The 21,763-nt window shown below is 41.8% G+C and overlaps 1 protein-coding gene across 4 annotated transcripts in view; it reads left to right on the forward strand.

Annotated features, from left to right (window-relative positions):
* LOC122863211 overlaps window positions 1-21,763 on the forward strand; it is a 62,738-nt gene that overhangs the window by 5,041 nt on the left and 35,934 nt on the right. The window contains exon 3 of one of the 4 annotated variants that reach the window (XM_044169467.1): window positions 19,532-20,220. The exons of the other annotated variants lie outside the window; for them this stretch is intronic. Within the exon in view, the coding sequence (XP_044025402.1) occupies window positions 19,532-19,707 (176 nt within the window). The 3' untranslated portion in view covers window positions 19,708-20,220. Of the gene's footprint in view, window positions 1-19,531; window positions 20,221-21,763 lie in introns of those variants that run through there. 4 annotated transcript variants of the gene reach the window in all.

Consider the following 21,763-nt stretch of genomic DNA (forward strand, 5'->3'; position numbering starts at 1 on the left):
AATTAACGCCTTTGACATAATTGTTTACATAAATGTTTTCAACAACATATAAAAGCATTTTATGATATTGTTTAAAAAATTTAGCAATATGAAATATTTCAGTATAACAAAAGTTAAACACCATTTTAGAGTACATCACATGCAGATAGTCATGTGACAATCTGTGAGGACCCCGTGAGGACCCTGAGAAGACCCCTGATGACCCCCTGATACAGCAGGATTGTTAGTAGATCACTCTTAAGTATTTGATGATTTCCTCTCAGGTAACGTGTAACAAAAGTATGTCATTCAGTACAACATATAAAAAGTGTTATTAATATAACATTTTTTTAAATTCTTTATTGTATATGAAAAGTGAGATTAAACTTTAGAGGTCAAGGTCATCACTTGACATAGGTGGCCTGCCTGTTAAATGTATTTAACTAAAAAAGTCTGCATTCCAGACCGTCCTCCCCAAAAATTACATAGGAAGCTAGGGAGGGATTTGTCGTGGATATTGATTGGCGTTTACAGTAGTAAATGGGGCTGAATGTGCGTCCCACAGCTTTATGCAAATTATACAACCACACAGTGAAAAAAGGAAGATTTTGGAACACTTACAGTGCTAGAATGATAAGTTCTTCCGTCAACATGAAGGCTCACTCTATTAAGCCAACAATAAGAGACAATTTGCTCTGTTCAAAATGGTTCCAATCATGACATCTAACACTTAAGAGAGCAATAAGAAAGATTATTATTGCTCTGTAACACAAAATGACTGCAATATATCTGCAGGAGTTTGCTAAGATTTTAGATGAAGTCCAATGACTGTGTGTGTGTGTGTGGGGGGGGGGGGGATTACTGGCCCAGATACAGAAATGTATGGCTTGCACTGTTCATGTTTTGACCTATAGTTCTTTTCGAAAAGAAGCATTTTGATTTTTTTTCCCTGTTTGTAATATATTGCTTGCCCATTCATTTATGTTTGATCTCTGTGCTAGTTGTATTTAGCTACCTGTATTTTAAACACGTTACTATTTGTGTCAGTCAATGGCCATTAACATAGTTCCAAAAATATTCTTTAAAAATAGTGGTCCCTATTTAGGTGGAGCTATTGGCAGAAATGGAACATAATATTTTAAAGTATGTTTTCATTAGTGTATAATTATCGTAAGTGGTGCAGTATGAGGACCCAAATGCAGAAGACCAGGAAGCTGAATGAGGATGAGGTAGCCGGATGACTACAGTATTTATTGGGTGGTGTAGATTACAGGCAGGTACAGGCATACAGACCGGCAGGCAGACAGGCAACAAACAGGTAACAGGCTGGTAGGCAGACACAGGTCCGGGTACAGAAAAACGGGTTAAACTGCCATTTCACCACCAGATGCCACTAAATCCTGCATGCTGGACCTTTAACATGAAGCAATGTCTACTTGTGACCCCTCGTCATGGGTTCTGGCCTCAGCGTGGCCATGAATTATAAAGTTTTCCATCTCAGACTGTTTAATTTGAAGAATTTTTAGAGGTCTGGCATGAAAGTATCCAGTATTTGAAATGAACAAAAAAAGCAGAAATTGGAGGAAAAAAAGTAAGAAAAAAATAAACTTTTAAATAAAATGTTTTTCTTTCATATCCCTTTGATCATCTCTGTTAAAAATCTTCAACTAATCAAGTAATTTCTGTCTATAATTAAAGCCTAAAAACCTAATTTTCTTTAAATAAGTGAAAAAAATGTTCTACAGTAGAAATGAGTGTCTGTGTCTTGAAATACGAAATTTTAGAAAATATTTGAAACAAATTAATTTACATTGGATAGAAAAAGAAATATTCACATAAGACTTTAAGGAATCAAGTTACAGGGAAAAAAGGGTGCTGGAGATTTTTGCAGTGATCTTGCAATCCCTTAAGCTTTTCTCCCTTTGTGGGTATCGACCCCCAGGTTGGGCATCACTAATTTATAAGATAATTTATAGCTTAACCTCCTACAGAGTGAATTTGCAATATTGTCGGAAATTAATACAAAGTTTGTTCCACATTTTAATTGGAGTCACTCAGTATTTTTTGGCTTAAACGGTTGTTCACAGCCACAATGAACATTACACGAATTCTTGTATTTACCTTTGTATCCATGACAATTCCCAAACTTGTACATGCATTACTAAAAAGTTTAGTACCAAGACTTCTAATCCAACAAGCCCTCCAAATGAAATTACATTCTTTGTAATTGCCCTCCAGAATGACATAAGCATTTTCTGATCTGTTGCCCCTCTCAGCAGCACGACATTATTTGGCATTGCCTTCCCAAACCATCACAAACAGTAGCAAAAATAAAGCTGTTTTCTGATCTGACACCGCTATGGTTAAGGTTTGGTTGGGTTTAGGCCAGAAAACAACTTGATTGGGGTTAGGGAAAGATCATGGTTTGGGTCAAAATCACTTCTTCTAAGGTCAGGAAAAACAGTGTCAAAGTCATGGATATATATAAATTTTTTACAATTGCTAACTCACATTTCTCTTTAACAAGTTCACTTTTTCAAAAAAAATTTTGGAACACTTCTGACTTCAAACAAAGTCAATTATTACTCTTTGTATTATGCATTTTTAAACCATGGAGGTTTAATAATTGTAAAACTTTCCCCCAAGCCTAGAAAATCAATTTTTTATGTCTATGGGCCGAGCGGGTATAGCCAGAGGGAGAAACACTACTGTGCATGTGTAGTGGGCCACACAACGTGGAAGCATATTCAAGTGAATGAGTGCCATCTTCTCATAACTGAAAGAAATGATGGACAAAGTCATGAAAGTAAGACCTTTGTTGGAATAAGCCAGAATTACCCTTTAACTTTCTAGTAGTGGATAGCAAGTAGATGTTTCTAAAAGTGAAGCATTAAAACCCAACGCAAAATGTGAAAAACAGCATTTTGGAGACAGAGCAGTATTTTGAGAAACCCTCTCTCAACAGCTCTCGAGTTCATTCCCAGGAATTATGCCACCGCAGGAAACAGGCTTGTCAGCTTATTGACAGTTAATTTAATAAAGTGAGACAATATAGACCTGGCCAGAGCCGTCCTACCCAAATGTATGAACGGCATCCTCACAAGGACAGAGGTGCTGCCTGTCAAAATGGCCAGAGCACTGTCAAAGTCTGCAAACTTTTTTTCTTCTTGAAAAACCAAAGTGTATCAGCAGTCGTTACAGTCTGTCAGGGATGAGACATAGCTCCATTAGCACCTCAGGCTACCTCCAATTCTCAGACAAAAACACCAGCGTCTGAGAGCTTTGGTGTCCAAATGTTTTAGTCTCAGTCATGGACATTAAATGTGATGGGACTGTGCCTTATAGATAAGTGATATCTAACGGACAGGAGTGTTTTGATGATCAAACCATAGAAATAAATCTCCCCTATCCTCATGTTTTCAGGTGCCTATTGTGGAAAGTCCCTTTCATACTGTATGGTTTTATTTCTCTGTATACTCTGTATTGATTTATATTGTGGACGTTTGTATCAATTTGTGCCCCCTCAAAAATTTTGGCTGTACTACGCCCTTGTCAGTATCAGTTTGTTGTTTGATGTGTTGGTTCATAGATCTCATACATCATCCTAGTCGCAGTCTGTTTGTGTATGTCTGTGTGTGGGTTCAGCACTACATTTCTTGGAGGCAGAACTTGGAGGCTCTTGCAGGCTCTGGAGAAAGAAATAATTTCATTGGAGTTTAACCTCAATGGCTGGAACCACAACTTTTGTGGTGAAAGTTTGCACTTTCTAACTAACTTTCACAAATGAATGATAAAGAAGGAACCCTAATTTAAATACTAATTGAAACAATTAAAAATAACCATAGTATTCATTTGGGCAGTCAAAAAAGGCTACATTGGTCCAATGTAATTTCATTAGTCTGACCATCAGCAACAGCACTCATGTTCACTAGATGCAGAAAATAGTACTTCTGCTTCTACCAGTTGGAGAGGTTTGCATTGTCACTTTGTTTGACTTCCAGTCCCCTAATCCAGTGTGCAACAAGAGCACAGCCTCCAGTGTCACTAAAAGACAGTGGACGACTGTGACGTCTGCTTTCCCACATTACTGTGATGCGTTGAATAGTCTGCCATAGTTTATGGATGTTGAACTACACTTACCCAGGAAAAAGAAGAGGTTCTTCTAGCTACCCAGCTTGTTTGCTAGCCAATTAGTTAGCTAGCTAGCTAGCTAGCTAGATAACTGGTTAGCTAACTAATCAATTAGCAAGCTAAATAAACTAACACTGTTAGTTAGTTTGGCTAGTTAGCTTGCCAGCTAACTAACTGCTAGCTACAAACAAAAACAAGACAAAGTCTACAGCCACACTAGTGGCTGTTTGAGTCTGTAATGGTCATTGCAAAGAAAACCAAACTGTTAGACAGATAAACCAAAGTAATGGACAAATTAAAAGTTATACTTATCATGGCACTAGATGCATAGTCAGAGGAATACTAAAGTTCGCAAAGACCTTGAATTTCTGTACCAAATTGCATAGCAATTCATCAAACAGATGGATAGATTGAGACAATTCATTCTGAAGCACAAATGTCAAAACCATGGTGAATGTGTGTACAATATTTATTCTCAATTTACAGCAAATTCATGTAAGTGTGCTACTTTATGTAACAGGAAGGAACAAAGGACGACACAATACAGTATTTCGCACAGGCAACTACCACTTCAGCACAAACCTTACCACACCACAGATTAGCACTGTTGCTCAACAAGACCAATCGCACTGATCACCACTGTGGATGTCGGCGAGTTTTTAAGAGCCGATGAATCCTTTTTGGCTTTTGATAAAAAGATTTTTCCATTTCTTCCTGACCTCTTCAACTGTCCACAGTCTGCCATCGCTGATAGTTTTTGTTTGTTTGTGTTGGTGTTGTTAAATTTATCTTTGAGAACCTCTCCTTGCCTTGCATACAACTCTATAAGTTTTCTTATTTCTCTATCAGAAAAAATAGTTTTCCTTTCCTTTTGATTTGCGTTACCTTCCCTTCTATAGCTTGTTTGAAGGGAGACTTCAGAGTGCACTTTGGATAGAAGTGTGTTGCTTGGCAACAATCATCGCTTCGAATGCAGTCACATGGACGCGCATCATAAGACCGGGCTCAGCTAGGACTGTGGTCAGTCAAGCTTGGTGCACTTGGTGTAAATTCAAATCACAAAGTCGGATATAGCTAAGACAGAGATGAAACAAACAACTACCGATAGATTGTTTGTGCCAGTGGGATCTCTTGTGCCACCCACCTTTATCATATAGGCTACCAATACTCCCCTATTTCGTTGACTATTGCATCAGTGACAACCCTACTCATAATGCCGATCAACTCATTGTGCACATCATGGCATGTGTATGTCTCATTACGTGGGATAGTTTGCACTATTTTGGCCAGCTCACCTTTTTATTTGCATAGTCAAATAAAGACAGAAAATGTCCACTCCCTCTGAGCTACCTTGAACTGTCCATCAAGAAACTAACTTTTCTTCACAACCCAAAAAGCACTTGCTACGAGACATATTGAACAACCTCCAAAAACTTGAAGCGTAGTCCTGAGCAGAGTTGTCTTGCATAGCTAGACCTATCTCCACACTTTGTTTTAGTGCTGTACTAGCACTACAAAAAGCGCTTTGAGCGGAGTGATTGAATACTGAGACAGACTGAGCAGGTGGATGGGCACATCCCTGTACTTCATGGGCGTGCTGTGCCTGAAGCATATCATGAGCAGATGACCATATAAGGACATCCCTGCCTAGCCAGCTAGGCAGGAAAGTGGAAAAATATGTTGGAAACCTGGTATTCATAACAGTCTGAAGCCTGAGCTTTTTGCTCACAGGGATTACTTTTACATACATTTACCTCATTATTTGAAACTTTGGTCACATTTAGCATGAACATCAGACATTGTAACATTACATATATGACAGAAAATAAGGAAAAGCATAATAGGTCCCCTTTAAGTAAATCTGTGAATATAGACTCCCCAAATCATGCCGTTGATCAATATCAAATGGTGTTGAAGTGCTACAATGAGTCCAAATCGGATGAAGCTGAATACAGTAGCGTATCAGATGTGTTGCACCATCCACTTTTTTTAAAACCCTCCTCTTCTGGAGTATGAACTGCTCAACAAAAGAGACATGGTTTGCAGACAATTATGAGGCAGAAGTTGTTGGTACAAATACTTCTCTGAATATACTTATTAACTTATTAATCATTTAGCCAAAGAGCTAGCTAGCTTGCTAACTGATAGTTAGCCATTCACCTTGCTTGGAGAGCTATTGTGGCTGATTATCATGTTCCCGGTTAGCTGTCTTGTTAGTGGTTAGCTCGCCAGTTACAGTAGTTGGCCAACTAGCCCTGTGAGTACTCACCAAGTCACCACCTATTTTTTGAAGATGCACAGATGAGCTTCGCTGTGCCATTCACTGGTATGACCAAGGTTTTTATTCAGAGAACCTGTCCTCCTTGGCTCCATCCAGTGATTTTCTTTAAAATAGGTTGGTGTTTATCCACCATTGTCCATCATTTTGTAAATGAGGTTTCATAAACTTTTTTGGCCCATTCTGATTCATATCATAATTAAAGTTGTAGGTAGTGACGCAAACTGACAGCATTGCTGACCTATTTGCCCTCACTCCCATGTACACACACACACGCACACACATTTAGACTGCTGTTGAAAGTATGTTGATTTGAGTTTCCACCACCTATGTCAATCAAATAAACTTTGAGCAGATGCACGATCAATAAACTTGTTCTAATACCTTTCTGAAAAGTACCTGTTTACCACAAGGATGGTCCAAATGAAAAGCTGTCAGTCCACCACACTGATGGAAGATAAGGCTGTGGTGTGTGTGTGTGTGTGTGTGTGTGTGTGTGTGTGTGTGTGTGTGTTTGGAGAAAGGTTGGGGTGATGCTCCAAGTTGCAGTTTCTATTGTTTTTGACCGTGCAATGTGAACAGGCAGATAGTGTTGTAAGTGAAATAATAAAGTACAAAGCTTATCAGAAATAGCTAAGAAATTACTCTATTTATGTAGCATTCAAACTGTGTTGTTGCCCTGCTGACTCTACTGGCCCTGAGAAAAACAAATAGCCTAACAGAGGCTATGTGTGTTTCCTGTCTTTTCCCCTGAGCTGCATTTAATTTGCTCTGTGGCACTGCACCCACATCAAGGGCCAAGGGCCAGGACCTGCCCATTTACTGGAGTGTGAAATGTCAATATATACTCACAACATAAGGTATGCTGCTGCACGTCCAGCTCTGCGGGTGCTCTTATTTGAACCTAAGCTCTCGTTCTCCGAACACACAGGTGGTCTACAGACCCAAAGTTTCACATTACCACTACCAAATGTCCACTTTAAAGATTAAATGTCTGCAGTACCAGAAGGTCCAGGTTTGGTTCTCTTTGTGGTTCCCCATCCAATATTAAAGGGATTACTTCATGATAATATATATGTGTACAGATAGGGCTTGTTAAAGGAAAAGGGAATAGCCTGTAGCAAATTTTCTCTCTTTCTCTTTCTCTTCCTCTGCCAAATGTTAATTTCTTATAAAAATGAATGATGATTTTAGCTCAGGGGTCACATTGTCTGCCTCCTGAGTCACAAAGGGCACCAATTAGCCATCATAGGACCAGACAAAACTTCCTATGATTGCCCCTTTTGAAACCTGTATTAAAAGTATTAGAGGTTTTATGGTATTTTAATGGGGAAAGGTAACGTGGAATCAGACAATGTGCAAAGCGGCAAAGGCTATGGGCAATAAGTGAATCGACTTGTGACGATGAAAATGAAAGTCAAAATAAAGGGCAGCACTTGAGAGCTGCTTTTATCTGTACACAGAGTGAATCATCATCCTATTTATTCATGCACAAATAGCCATGTAAGTTCTCTATATCCCCTTTGGCGCTGGGCTGGAAAGGCGCTATCCCTCTTTTTATGATTACTGCAGTAGATCTGATTTAGCTGATCTCTTGTGGGATTCTCCTCCAAATGTCACCAAACTAATAGGTTTGTCATGTTAAATGATGCAGGAAATTTTCCTGAATTAAGTTATTTATCTTTATCAGGGTCAAAGCAATACAGAAGCCAATCACCACTGCAGAGGGATAAAGGGAAGAGGGAAGCCAATAGTATAGGTGAATGTGAAATCAAAGGATACCTTTTTGTATGTGGTGACTCAAGTAATGAGGACATGTTATTAAGGACATAAACCATCACCTTCCATTATTGTACAAACTATCTCCTGCCAAGCATGATGGGCAATTGAACCCAATTTAGGTTAAGGCAAAAAAAAAGCTATACAAAATTAGCTAAGGCTAGGATAGATAGATTCTATTTATATATAGATTTATAGAGCTGCAGGAAAAGTTCTGTATATTATTGAGACCCGTGGGGTTTGGCATGGAAGCCAAGAAGGGGAGTGATGTGTGTGTGTGTGTGTCATATGTATTATTGAAATAATGTTGAGATTGTTTATGAGAATTGCAACAGGTGTGGTTCCCTAGGGGGAGAGATTATTTTGGGGGTTGCCATGGAAGCCAAGAAGGGCAGTGAGGTGTGTGTGTGCCTTTCTCAAATACACATGCATGTGGGGGTCTGGGAGAAGTGTATCAATCTGACGAATGGGCATGTGCCTGAATTCAATATTATAGACTAATTGTAGTCTCACAGTTGTACAAAAGTTAAATAAAACATCCAAAATGTAATGAAAATGATCAAAATGAATTTTGTGTGTTCAGATGAGCTGTGTGGACAAAGTCATGGAACCTTATGACAATCAGATGAAATTAACTTGTGGTAGTCTGCCATCTATCCTCCCCATCCCTTGTGTTTCTTGTTGTCCTGGGTTCATCTTTGGATATGTGTGTGTGTGTGTGTGTGTATGTCTCCTGGTCTGGCTCCATGGATCTCCACCTGCTGTTGATCACCGGCACACCTGTCTCCTATCTACTCATCAGTCTCCACATCTTATATGCCAGGCTCTCCTACTACACCAACGCCAGATTGTCCCTGTACATTGTACGACCACTACGTCAAGGCTCCTCAAACTTACTCAGCTAAGTACCTTTTTGCAAGTGTGTTTTGCCTAGTATTTTTGATCCTGTGTTCTGCTCTACCTGAATGATTATCCTGTGCTGGTGATCACAGCTCTTGTCGTTGTCTGGATTTCTGTCAGCCTCTGCCTGCCTTTCCAGCCACCTTCACCTCGCCTGTCTGTAACAGTGCCACCTTGCCTGTCCACCACCACTCCAACTCTGAGCCAGACCCTTGACAGCTTACCTGCTCCGTGATCTTGGTTCCGCTGACGGTTAGTCTCCACGCACCACGGACCAGCCTGCCTGTTCAGACCCAGTCAGCGAGGTGACCGCTGCATCCAGGCTCCGAGTTGGAACCACTGCTACTCTCATGGGGTTTCCAAGTTTGATGCCGAAGGCTACGCTCTGAACCCACCCCTTGGTATTGCCAAGTTGAGTTGGTGTTTGGCCAATGCCAATGCTTGCCTCTGCCAATGCCCTTCTGTGCTTTGCTCATGTATTGATCCATGTGTCCACTTATCTTAGCCGCGATGATGCCTGACATGAGCTTCCATGTTGTGGAGAGACAGGATATTGGGATGGGACTGTACCCTTTGCGGTATCCTTCAGGATCAGGATTGTGCGCCCCATCAGGGTGCGTCCCATCTCTTAGCAGCTGGTTCATTTCAATGCTCATGGAGTGAAGTGAGCTTCTTTAGCCAGTAGATGTGGATCCTGTCAGGGCCTGGTGCTGTCCAGTTCTTCATACCTGAGACTCTTTCTTGGATGTCTGCCGCTGTGATGGTGACTAGATTCTGTTCAGGGAGGTTGCTGTGGTCCTTTCTCAGGGCCGCCAGCCACTGTGCATCGCTGTTGTGTGATGCCTCCCTCTCCCATATACTTTTCCAGTACTGCTCCGTTTCCAGCCTTTCGAGTGCTTCAGGTATGGGCATCTGGTCGTACTTCTTGGGTACTTGCTTTCTCATTGCACCTCTCTCAGCCTCTGTCAGTTGGCTTACTTCTCTCTGGGCCTCCTTGATTTTTGCCTGATTGTTTCCATGGTGGATACTGTCTCTCATGGCTCCCATGGTTGCTCTTGTAACCAAGCATCTCTAGCTGCTGAGGCGTATATCAGCCATGATCTTATCTTTCAGGTCAGTCGCTGTCTCGTTCAGAGTGATTTCTCTTGGGGCTTCGTACCCAATCTCTGGTTGGGGAGCTGCTGGTTGCTCCCCTCTGACCTGTAGTCCTGGCTCCCCCTTGCCGTAGCATTTGTGTTCTATCTCGTCAATCTCAAGTTGTGATAGCAATTGCCGCTTGTGGATGTTGGAACACTGAGCTACTAGTTACTTCGCTGTAAGTCTTGATTGTGGGTTTTGAAGTAACCATTCATCCCACATCCTGTGCATGTAACCCCTCTGACTGGGGTTACTGGAGTAGTAGCATTCCAACAGAGCCTTATTATCGCATCTCGCCCATCTCCGTCTTGTTCCAGTAGTCCATTTGTCGTCTCAATGCCCTGGTTCCCCAACACCTGACGCAGACCTTGTTTGGCCGGGCGACGTCTGAGCCGGCATGTAATATATTCCATTGTCACTCATCATCATGAGGTAGGCAGCAGCGTGAAGGGTCTTGCCTAAGGACCCACACTGGATGATGGGTCATTGCTCATTGCGCTCCAAGGGGGATTCGAACCCTTGTTCCCCCGTGTGAATGTCCCGTGGCCTACCAAATCGAGCTATCCAGCCGTTCCACACTGGATGATAGATAGATATTTTATTATTTAAAAAAAAAAGTGTGAATTGGGTTATAAAAACTATTGATGTGTTCTGCATTTGTGGGTTCGAAGATCGTACACACGACAGAACTACATTTTTCAGGGCGTTCACACATAAAGGTCCAGTCCCTGAATTGAACCAATGCGAGGATGATACATTGTTTCATTGTCGTTCAATTATTGGTCATACAGAGTGCAGGTAAAAAGACAAACCCCCCCAAACTTCTACCTGGATATCGTTACATCATGGAGCACCGTCAGGTTCTGTTAATGTGATCATGTTGATCTCTCATTCACCTGGCTAATACTGCCACCTTGTAGGAATTCAATACAAGTAATATTAATACTCGTTTAAATAAACAATTTGATAGTAGTTTTTAAAGGCCTGTCCCATACAGACGCCTGTCCCAAATAAAGGCAGGTTGAGTTCAGTGACTGAAACAAATAATAGCCGGGCTATTACTTGAAGTTTTACGGTACATACCTTGTTGCTTTTTGGATCCTTTGTAGATAGTTGGCTTGCTAGGTTATCAAAGTCAGTCTCCTATGCTTTCACATGTCAGATCTTCAACATAAAAATATGTGAAGTAATTAGCTACCTGGAGTAATACTTTCTTTTACTGTGATCATCCACATTTATGCTGCTGATCTTACCACCTGTCATTGATGCACTGCCTAACAAGCGATGTGTGTAATGACTGAATTAACAAAGAAATAACCTTGATAGATACAAGCTAGCCATGTTATCTAGTTGAGCTAGCTACCATTCATTGTAATCAGATGTACAAATACGGTCGCAACTACGTGTTGCTAACTTTAACAATGAATTTAATAGCTGAAGATAAACTTTGTATGCCAACGAACGCCAAACTCCTAAAGTCGCCAGATCACATCATACGCTCATTTGCATGTTGATGATATCATCACGCAATCTTTTGCATAAAGCTTAATGCAGTAAGAGAGATATCACCTTAGCTTGAGCCATATATAAAAGGTAGATAGAAATTTTTGGCCAAATAATCACAAACTCACTAGGGAGCATCATATATTTGAAGTAACATAAAGTAAAGAAATGAAAATAAAATGCAAGTGGCAATTCCGGTGTTCAAGCCAACACAGAACATTAGAAGTTTAAAGCTATTGATCTGGACCCATTCAAATGTGGCCTAGACGTGAAAAAGCAGTGAAATCTCCCTTTTTGCATTTTCACAAATAGAATGAAGAATACAAACAATTTCTGATTCATAGTCTGATTTTTGTTATGTCACGCAAATATCTTGCCCTTGTAGTGCCCCCTATTGGTCGATTTGAATGACACTTTCAGGGTTCAGAATCAGAAATACTTTATTGATCCCCGTAGGGAAACTCTTTGTTACAGTAGCTCGTCTTTACGTCAGTGCACACAGGAGAAAGTACTAGAAAAAATAAACACTATAAAACAGGTCAGAAATAAATTAAGTATCCTGTCGGTATAAGTATAAGATAAACTAAGTGTCAAGTACCAAGTGGGTTTACTGGTTGGTGATGAAAGTACAGTCAAAATACAATGTAACTCCTTATGTAATAAATAATATTAATAAGCGGAGGTGCATGTACTGTCGAAGAGTAATTGAGGTATATAGTTTCAGTAGCAATAAATAAGAAAAAACTAACAAGGGGAAAACTAATATTGCACGGAGGTATTACACAGAATATTGCACAATTTATTAATTATGGCGGAGATGTAAAGCTCAATGTCCAGTTTAGTGACCTAGGGTCAAACAGACTAACCCTTAGAGGGAGAAGCTAAATAGTTTGATGGCCACAGGCAGGAATGACTTCCTGTGGCGCTCTGTGGTGGTTTTTGGTCGGATGAGTCTTCCGCTGAAGGTGCTCCTTTGCTTGGCCAGCACGTCATGGAGCGGGTGGGAGACACTGTCCAAGATGGCATGTAGTTTGGCCAGCATCCTCCTCTCTGACACCACTGCCAGAGTCCAGCTCCACCCCCACAATGTCACTGGCCTTGCGGATCAGTTTATTGAGTCTGTTGGCGTCCGCTACCTTTAGCCTGCTGCCCCAGCATGCAACAGCATACAGGATAGCACTGGCCACCACAGACTCATAGAACATCTTCAGCATCGTCCGGCAGATGTTGAAGGACCTCAGCCTCCTCAGAAAATAGAGGTGGCTCTGGCCCTTCCTGTAAACAGCTTGAGTGTTCTTGGTCCAGTCCAGTTTGTTGTCTAAGTGTACTCCCAGGTACTTGTAGTCCTCTACAATGTCCACACTGACCCCCTGGATGGAAACCGGGGTCACTGGTGCCTTGGCCCTCCGTAGATCTACAACCAGCTCCTTTGACTTTGTCGCATTGAGCTGCAGATGGTTCTGCTCGCACCATGAAACAAAGTTACCCACCACAGCCCTGTACTCCGTCTCATCACCACCGCTGACACATCCCACCACAGCAGAGTCATCAGAAATCTTCTGAAGGTGGCAGGACTCTGTGTGGTAGCTGAAGTCTGTGGTGTAGATGGTGAAGAGGAAGGGAGAGAGGACGGTCCCCTGAGGGGCCCCAGTATTGCTGACCACGCTGTCTGACACACAGTGCTGCAGGCGCACGTGCTGTGGTGTGGTGCCAGTCAGGTAGTCCACAATCCAGGACACAAGGGGGGCATCCACCTGCATCGCTGCCAGCTTCTCCCCCAGCAGGGCAGGCCGGATGGTGTTGAAAGCACTGGAGAAGTCAAAAAACATGATCCTCACCGTGCTTGCCGGCCTGTCCAGGTGGGTGTGGATGCGGTTAAGCAGGTAGATGATGGCGTCCTCAACTCCCAGCCGGGGCTGGTAGGCGAACTGAAGGGGATCCAGGAGGGGTCTGACCATGGGCCGCAGCTGTTCCAGCACTAGTCTCTCCAGGGTCTTTATTATGTGGGAGGTCAGTGCCACCGGTCTGTAGTCCTTGGAGCCACTGGGGCGTGGCGTCTTCGGCACAGGAACGAGGCAAGATGTCTTCCACAGAATGGGGACCCTTTGAAGACTCAGGCTCAGGTTGAAGGCATGCTGAAGGACTCCACAAAGCTGGGGGGCACAGGCTTTTAGCACCCCGGGGCTAACGCCATGCAGCCTTGTTTGAGTGCCTTCAACTCCTCTGCTGCCCGTCGGTCTGAAGCCAGTGATGGTCTTCATGCCGCTCCAGACCTCCCTCATATTGTTCTGCTGGAGTTTCTTCTCCAGCTTCCTCCTGTACTTCTCCTTGGCTTCCCTGATTTTCACCTTCAGGTCAGCCTGGATTGCCCTCACCTCCTCCCTATTACCATCAGTAAAGGCCCTCCTCTTGGCATTCAGAATGTCCTTGATGTCCTTTGTTACCCACGGTTTGTTATTTGGATAACAATGGACCATCTTGGTTGGGACATTGCAGTCCACACAGAAGTTAATGTAGCCAGTGATGCACTCAGTTAGCCCGTCAATGTCCTCTCCATGAGGCTCACAGAGTGCATCCCAGTTTGTCACCTCAAAACATTCCTGCAGTGTCTCATAGGCCTCCTGACCTGACCATCTCCTCACTGTCCTTGTGGTCACAGGCTGCCTTTTAACCAGAGGCACATAGCAGGATTTGAGGTGAACCAGGTTGTGGTCTGACCTACCCAGAGGGGGGAGGGGGGAAGAGCTGTATGCATCCTTAACGTTAGCATACATCAGGTCCAGTGTCCTCTCCTCTCTAGTAGGACAGCTCACATACTGGGTGAAATTAGTCAGTGTTGTTGAAACACTGACATGGTTGAAGTCACCCGAGATTAAAATGAGTGCACTCGGGTGTTGAGTCTGGAGTTGTGCTATGGCGGTGTGAATGCCGTTGCACGCCGATGCCGGGTTAGCAGAGGGGGGATGTAAACAGCCACAACAATGGCATGTGAAAATTCATGGGGCAGATAATATGGCCGGAGTCCCACAGCTAACAGTTCAATGTCCGGGCTACAGATACTCTGCTTGATGGTAACGTGACCAGGGTTACACCATCTGTTGTTAACTAGAACAGCAAGCCCGCCGCCTTTCCGCTTACCGCTCCCGGTGTGATCCCTGTCGGCCCGAACAGTCTGAAAGCCCTCGATGGAAACGTTATGGTCCGGGATATCCTGGTGTAGCCATGTCTCAGAGAAGCACATCAAGCTACACTCACGGAACTCCGTCTGACTCCGGGCTAACGCCGTTAGCTCGTCCATTTTATTCGCCAGTGATCTCACGTTGCCCATGACGAGAGAAGGCAGACATGGCTTAAATCTCTTATTCTTAAGTCTCTTTTGTCTGCACCCCTCTCTCTTCCCTCGCCGCTTCGTTCCACCTCTGCATCCTCGGTGTGTCCTCCTCCAGATCTCAGTGGGGACATCGGTTGTCCTGGGGGCCATGCTGCTCGGCTTCAGCGCGATCAGCTGTTCCCTGGTGTAAACAATGCGGCCAAACAGCTGATCTGCAGCGGTGCCCTGACCGAGTAGCAGAAGAAGAAGTTCCACGGCGAAAAAAAGTACAAAAACACTTTCTACTCTCATTTTCGCAAAGAGCGTAGTTTAAATTACACTTACACACAAGTTACTCAAGTTTGGAATAAAAAAGGAAAGTTAAAAGTTGGAAAAAAGTACGAGACGACGACGAGACTACGGCAACAGGCAGCATGCGGGCTGGCTGGTACCCTGATTTCTCTGAGAAACCTGGTTTCTTGTGTGCATGTAAACATACGGAATGTTTTGCATATTGTTTCCTTCCTTGGTTGTTGTCATTGAAACTAAGGGCAAAGTAGATGACAACAGGTTATCCTCTTTTAGTTGTGTCTATGACTTTAATTATAATAAATAAAATATAATAAATAATTAGTTTAATTTTTGTCTCTTTTGTAAATATCCCATTAGTGTCTTTGTCAGACAATATTTAATTAAGTCAATTATTAAGTCAATTAATCAAATTAGGTCAATTTGCCAATCATATCAATCATATCAATCATTGTAGCTCAAAAGTCCTTGAATTGCTGGATACTGAGCAGGAACTGTTAGTATAACATTTCAATCTTAATGCAATAATGAACTGACTCCCTGCATAGATAACAATTGGTCCAATTTCCCCTAAAAAACATGTGAAATATGTTTGACCACACAGTTTCATTCACCCATCTCCTTTGCCATACAGCTCTCTAACATGAATGGAATATGTTGTGTGTAACTTTATTGTTCCGTGCTTCGTGTTCTTTTTTTCAGTGTGAAGAAATGTGAAAAGCATGTTACATGCCAGTGAAAACAACTCCTGCTGGGTCATCCTCACACTTGCCTTATAACAAGTTGTTGCAGAGGTGTTGTTGTCACACTTGACAAGAGCGCACACACTAAAGCGCTGAATTCCTCCAGCTACAACTGCACGCGAAACAAGCCACTTATTGCCTGTCGACATCATGCTCTGGATGAAATTGTATTCTTAGACGTTTATCTGTTACGCAGACAGACACGATAGGTTGTGGCTAAATATTCATTGTTCCTCTCTTTCAAAATGCACGTCTGACTCCAAATGAAACCTAGATACGCCATGAAGTTCTCATTTGTCACGCAAAAGATGTCATCTGTTGGCAGGAGCCGAGTCTACAAGAGAAGACAGCTGTGAGATTAAAATTCTCACACGCTCTCGCAGTCTAAAATACTTTGGGGTAGACAGCTTATTATGGCATTCCCTTTCATGTCTTTGGAATAAACTTATCACACTCTTCCCCAGATCTCACATCCCCTTCGGCATGTCAGGAAACTTCAGATGGAGATGAAACGAGAGGGGGAAAAAAAATAATCTTTCAGATATGCAAGTCTCTCTAATCAGCTGAGAAACAAATAGCAAAAGTTCAAAGAAAGGTCATCCATCAGTACAGCTGTTCTAGACTAATCTGGACCAGTGGATCCCAACCTTTTTTTCAGACTGGATGTTATTTAACTCTATTAAAATTTATAACTGTGGATATTGTTAGCCTACAATAATGGTCAATGGTTAGGCGGGGTATTTCAACCATTTATCCATTCATTTTAGCCATCTATTTCAACAATCCATTACTTTTATCTAAGCATTTCAACTGTTTATCCATTAGATGGTGTAGTCCCTCATTCGTCCAGGAGTGTTCCATCGTAGAAAAGGTTTCAGTCGTAATCATCTGGACACTGTTTTCAGAATCAAGATGTTTCGGCTCCCATCCGGAAGTCATTCTCAATTGTTAAAATGGTCTGGGAACTCAGAAATTTAAGCTAATCTGTGTTGCTTAAGCCCTGCCCTCAGGGAAGAGTCTTCCTGAGTGTCTGCTGTTTACCCTGCCTAGTTTCACCTGAAACTGACCTTTTTTTGTTTCCATGATGGCCCAGTAATCAGGCCTATTGTTTTCTGGCTGCAACTCCCTCATCACTGTTAAGTACCTGATTAGCATATGATTGGCTTGACCATGGGGATAATACCCTGTGGTAAACAGTTGGCAGGTTGAATCTCAGACCACCATTTCTGTTTAAAGAGGGGTTTTCTTTTTTCACAAAAATGGCTTCTTTGACTCCTCTTTCAAACCAACTCTCTGTTTATCCATTACTTACAGCTATGTCTTTCAACGCTTTATCCATAGGCTACCTTTAAGTATCTATTTTAACCATTCATTCATTATTTTTAGCTATCTATATCAACTGTTTATCCATTACTTTTATCTATATCTTTCAACCATTTATCCATGACTTTTAGCTAATTGTTTCAATTGTTTATCCATTACTTTTAGCCAGTAGGCGATATGAGGGGGGATGCCATCCCCCTTGTTAGCAAAATGACCAAAATCCATCCCCCTTGTTAACCTGCTCAAAAGATGCGCTTGCAAATGCAAATTCCACATTCACACACGCACAATGTGAATCAGAATCATCAGATCATCAGATGATAATAATACGGTATAAAGTAATAGTGCATGAACTGTCAAGTTAAGTGTAGCTTATTAAGATTATAATGAGACGGAGGATATTGCACAGCAGTAATAGAGTATGAATAAATATCAATAAATTAAACTGAAGACAGAGCATATTGCACAGCAGTATTAACACAGAATATTGCACAATTATGTCAAGTATTGCAGAGATGTTAATGATCAATGTCCAGTTTAATGACTTAGGGTCATATAGACCAACACTTAGAGGGAGGAGTTAAAGTTTGATGGCCACAGGCAGGAATGACTTCCTGTGGCGCTCCGTGGTGCTTTTTTCGGGGATGAGTCTTCCGCTGAAGGTTCTCCTTTGTTTGACCAGCATGTCATGGAGTGGGTGGGAGATACTCTCCAAGATGGCATGTAATTTGGGCAGCATCTTCCTCTCTGACACCACCGATAGAGAGTCCGGCTCCACCCCAACAATGTCACTGGCCTTACGGATCAGTTTGTTGAGTCTGTTAGCGCGACTCAACATACAATTAAATTGTAATTTACATTTTTTACAGTTAGACGAGCTACTCTACAAACTTTCCTCATACACCCTGGCCCCCTAAGGTACAAGGACCTTGGTTGGGAATAATGGAACTAGATGATTGGTCCACTCCATATAGAAAACCCCAGAAAAGGTCCCCTAAACCCTAGAGAGAGTGGGCCTACACAGTGAAAGAATTCATCCATCACTTCTTTGGAAAAGTGCATTTGAATAGGTGATGTCAATTTACTTGTCAGCATGTGGTTGGTTTCATGGTAAGAGCAGGTTTCTGTGTAGTCAAGTCCTGGACATAAGACACCGAGCAGCAACCTCATGCTTTGATCTGATGAGTCACTAATCAGTGAAACTGAAACATATTTTATGGAGAAAATATTTTCTGGTTTTCCCTCTGATGTCCTTCCTAATGGACAGATAGCTTTAAAGTAACCGCTATCTGCTGCTACTGTAGGTCCTTTTAGTTTAACTGACTGCCAGGACTGGGAGCTCGGAGCCCTGAATGAGTGTTGGTGTTTACTCTGCTAGCACAGGAACTTTGGACCATCAGGAGGTTTTCAGGCTCGGGTTCCGAGTCAGCTAGCTAATGGGATCGCTAGCTGCATGGCTAACTGAGCTAACAGCAGTTACAGTTAGCAGTAGTTAGTGGTTCTTTAGCAACACATAAAGTTAATTGTCTATCAAGAAACTAACTAACTTTCCTTCACAACTGAAAAAAGCACATTCTGCAAGACATACTGAACAACCTCCAAACACTTGAAGAGTAGTCCTGAGCAGAGTAGTCTCGCATAGCCAGACCTATCTCCACACTTCGTTATGAGCAGAGCGGTCGAATAACTTAGACAGACTGAGTGGGTGAATGGGCCAAAAGGGTCCATCTGCAGCACCTTAGACCTCCCTCTTCAGACCTCTTTCCTCAGGCCCCTGTGACCAGCTAATGTTATAGCATAATTAAATGACCATGGATATACTAACTTGCAAGATATCAAACACTGAAAGGAACATGGAGGATGATTGACATGGAAAACAGGATTGCCACTGTTGGGATCACTGGCACAAATTAATTAATTCATTTGTGGGACTTTAAATGCATTTTTAATAGGAGTCTGCATGCTCTTTTGTTTTGTAAACAAAGGAAAGCCATAGAACTCAGTTTCCCATAATCCTCCAGACAAAACTCCCCACATGGACCCAGCTTCCAGCTTTCATATGTCAGTCTGACCTGTGACCTGTGATGTCACCAGGTCAATATAAGGTTCAGCAGCCACTGTTCTTGCTCTCCTCTCCAGGAACTCATCTAACACAGCAGGCAGCTGCTGCTGTCTCCCTCTCAGTGTGGCCTGCTAGGAGCAGACATACAGCAGAACCAAACTCTCTGGCCTTACAGCAGCGCTGCGAGGGCCTGTGTAAGATTTCTGCAACAAAGCTTAGTGCCAACTGCTACTACACAAAGTCTGCCAGCTAACTTGAAGGAGATAAACAGATGGAGCCACTGCACAGCAAGGACTTTTCTTCAATCAGAACCAAAATTCTTCCCTGCCTGGCTCATCCACATGGCCAGCTAACAGCAGTATGCCAAAGCTCTTCTTCCTTCATGGACTGGTAACGTAATAACTGGGCATAGCATAGAGTAACAGTGTACATGGCTAAGCACAGGACTGTTTAACTAATATAATGCTACATGTATTGATTTATTTTTCTGACTTTTGTTGTTGTTTATTGTGATGTGTTTCCCCCTGTTAGGATTAGTAGCCACATCCTAAGTTGATTTTAGTTAGCATGCAAAGACTCTGTCTGTATGAAGCTTAACATTAACTAACTCTCTTTTATCTGGGCACTATTATCTTACACCGATCACACACATACACTCCAATTTGACCTTTAACAGAGCCACACTCTTTTCAAACATGGCCTTAGCCGCCATTTTGATTTTCCTTTCTTTTATTTAATGCCATTTTGGATCCACACACCCTTTGTTCTATAGTTTAATGCATTTAGAGTTAGACTTCACATTGTGTGTTTTTGCTTTGTTCATCTTTTAATAAATGCCTGTGTATAATTATGCTGGTTTCTTTAAGGTTGCGCAAGAGTGAATAATTTGGCAACCTATTCTAAACCTAACCTACTATCTGGTAATTTTGGTTATAGTTATTTATTGAATTATTAATCTGAGTTACAAATTGATAGTTTAGTGTATTTTAGAGACTGAATCAATTAATTAGCATAATTAGCAATAATTTTCGCCCCCGAAGACTTTATTCATTAAAGTTATTATTTATGATTATCTTTGATAATTTTATTTAATTGATTGCACCTACATAATTTGGTAACCCTTTAACCATTGTAAATCCCAACACCACACATTTCCAGGCCTTTCCATTCAGGCAGTGTAATGTCATAAAGCTTTCCAGTGTTAAGGTGAACTCTTGTGAGGTGTAATACACCTCTGATAGTTCATGTTCTGCTAGATGAGCCCAATTAGTCAGTTGAACCATCCCCAAAATGTGAAAAGAAAGGTCTCTGTTAGTAGAGCAAGACAGTGAATCCATGTACTGCGAAAACGTACAAGATAAGTATCAAGGACAGCTTCCCAGCCCTACTTTTTTGGGTTATTACTCAGTACTATACCTGTCTATCAGTATAATTACCACTGGGGTCATACACTCACTGGCCCTCAGCTGTAATAAATGTTACATACCGGGCATGTTGGAATGTAGGAAACTCCCACTTGATTGAAGGACAAATCCAATGGAACAGTTCCCTGGAAAGATTTCCCAACACTTGGCTTCATGAGATGCAGTTATTTGGTGTCAAGTCAACATTGTAGATTACAGTGTGCATTACATGACACAGCATTACATCTAATACATTCATGTATTACAGTGTATTATATTTAGATTTGCTTAGTACTTCTATTCCTGTGTGCATTGACGTGATAGTGAGCAGCTGTAACAAAAGAGTTTCCCCTCGGGGATCAATAAAGTATTTCTGTATTCACATCTTCACTAAAAGAACTTTTTCCTTTACTGCCTTCCTTATCTGTTATTAATGTTCAATACATTGCATTTTAAGGAGAATATTATAATTACACATTGTAAACCAGAGCATAGTTGTTTTTTCCAAGAAAAGCATGATGGGGAGTTTTTTTTTCCAACCGTCTGCAGATCCACCTGTCAGGCTGCATACAGCCCAAACAAGCTCCAGCAATCAGAGGTTTAGCACAAACTGGATGTAGCATGAGAGGCGAAACCCAGGGGAAAAGGTCACCAAGCCGGTGATTTTGCTTATGATAACAATTTAAGGTGGGGTTTTTATTCTTATGTATATATTTAAATTCATAAATTAGTAATCATAATTCACAAATTAACTAATTAATTTTAAATGATTTTCTCTTACATATTCTCTACTATTTCCTCTAAGTGCAAATAAGCTGATTTTGGATTTTGAAATGTGACACCCGCTTGGTATTGTCTGAAAAAAGAAATTGAAGAAATTCAGTGTTTTTTGAGCTTGCCCCATAG

Source organism: Siniperca chuatsi, linkage group LG16 (assembly GCF_020085105.1).
Source record: "Siniperca chuatsi isolate FFG_IHB_CAS linkage group LG16, ASM2008510v1, whole genome shotgun sequence".
NCBI classification, from domain to species: domain Eukaryota; kingdom Metazoa; phylum Chordata; class Actinopteri; order Centrarchiformes; family Sinipercidae; genus Siniperca; species Siniperca chuatsi.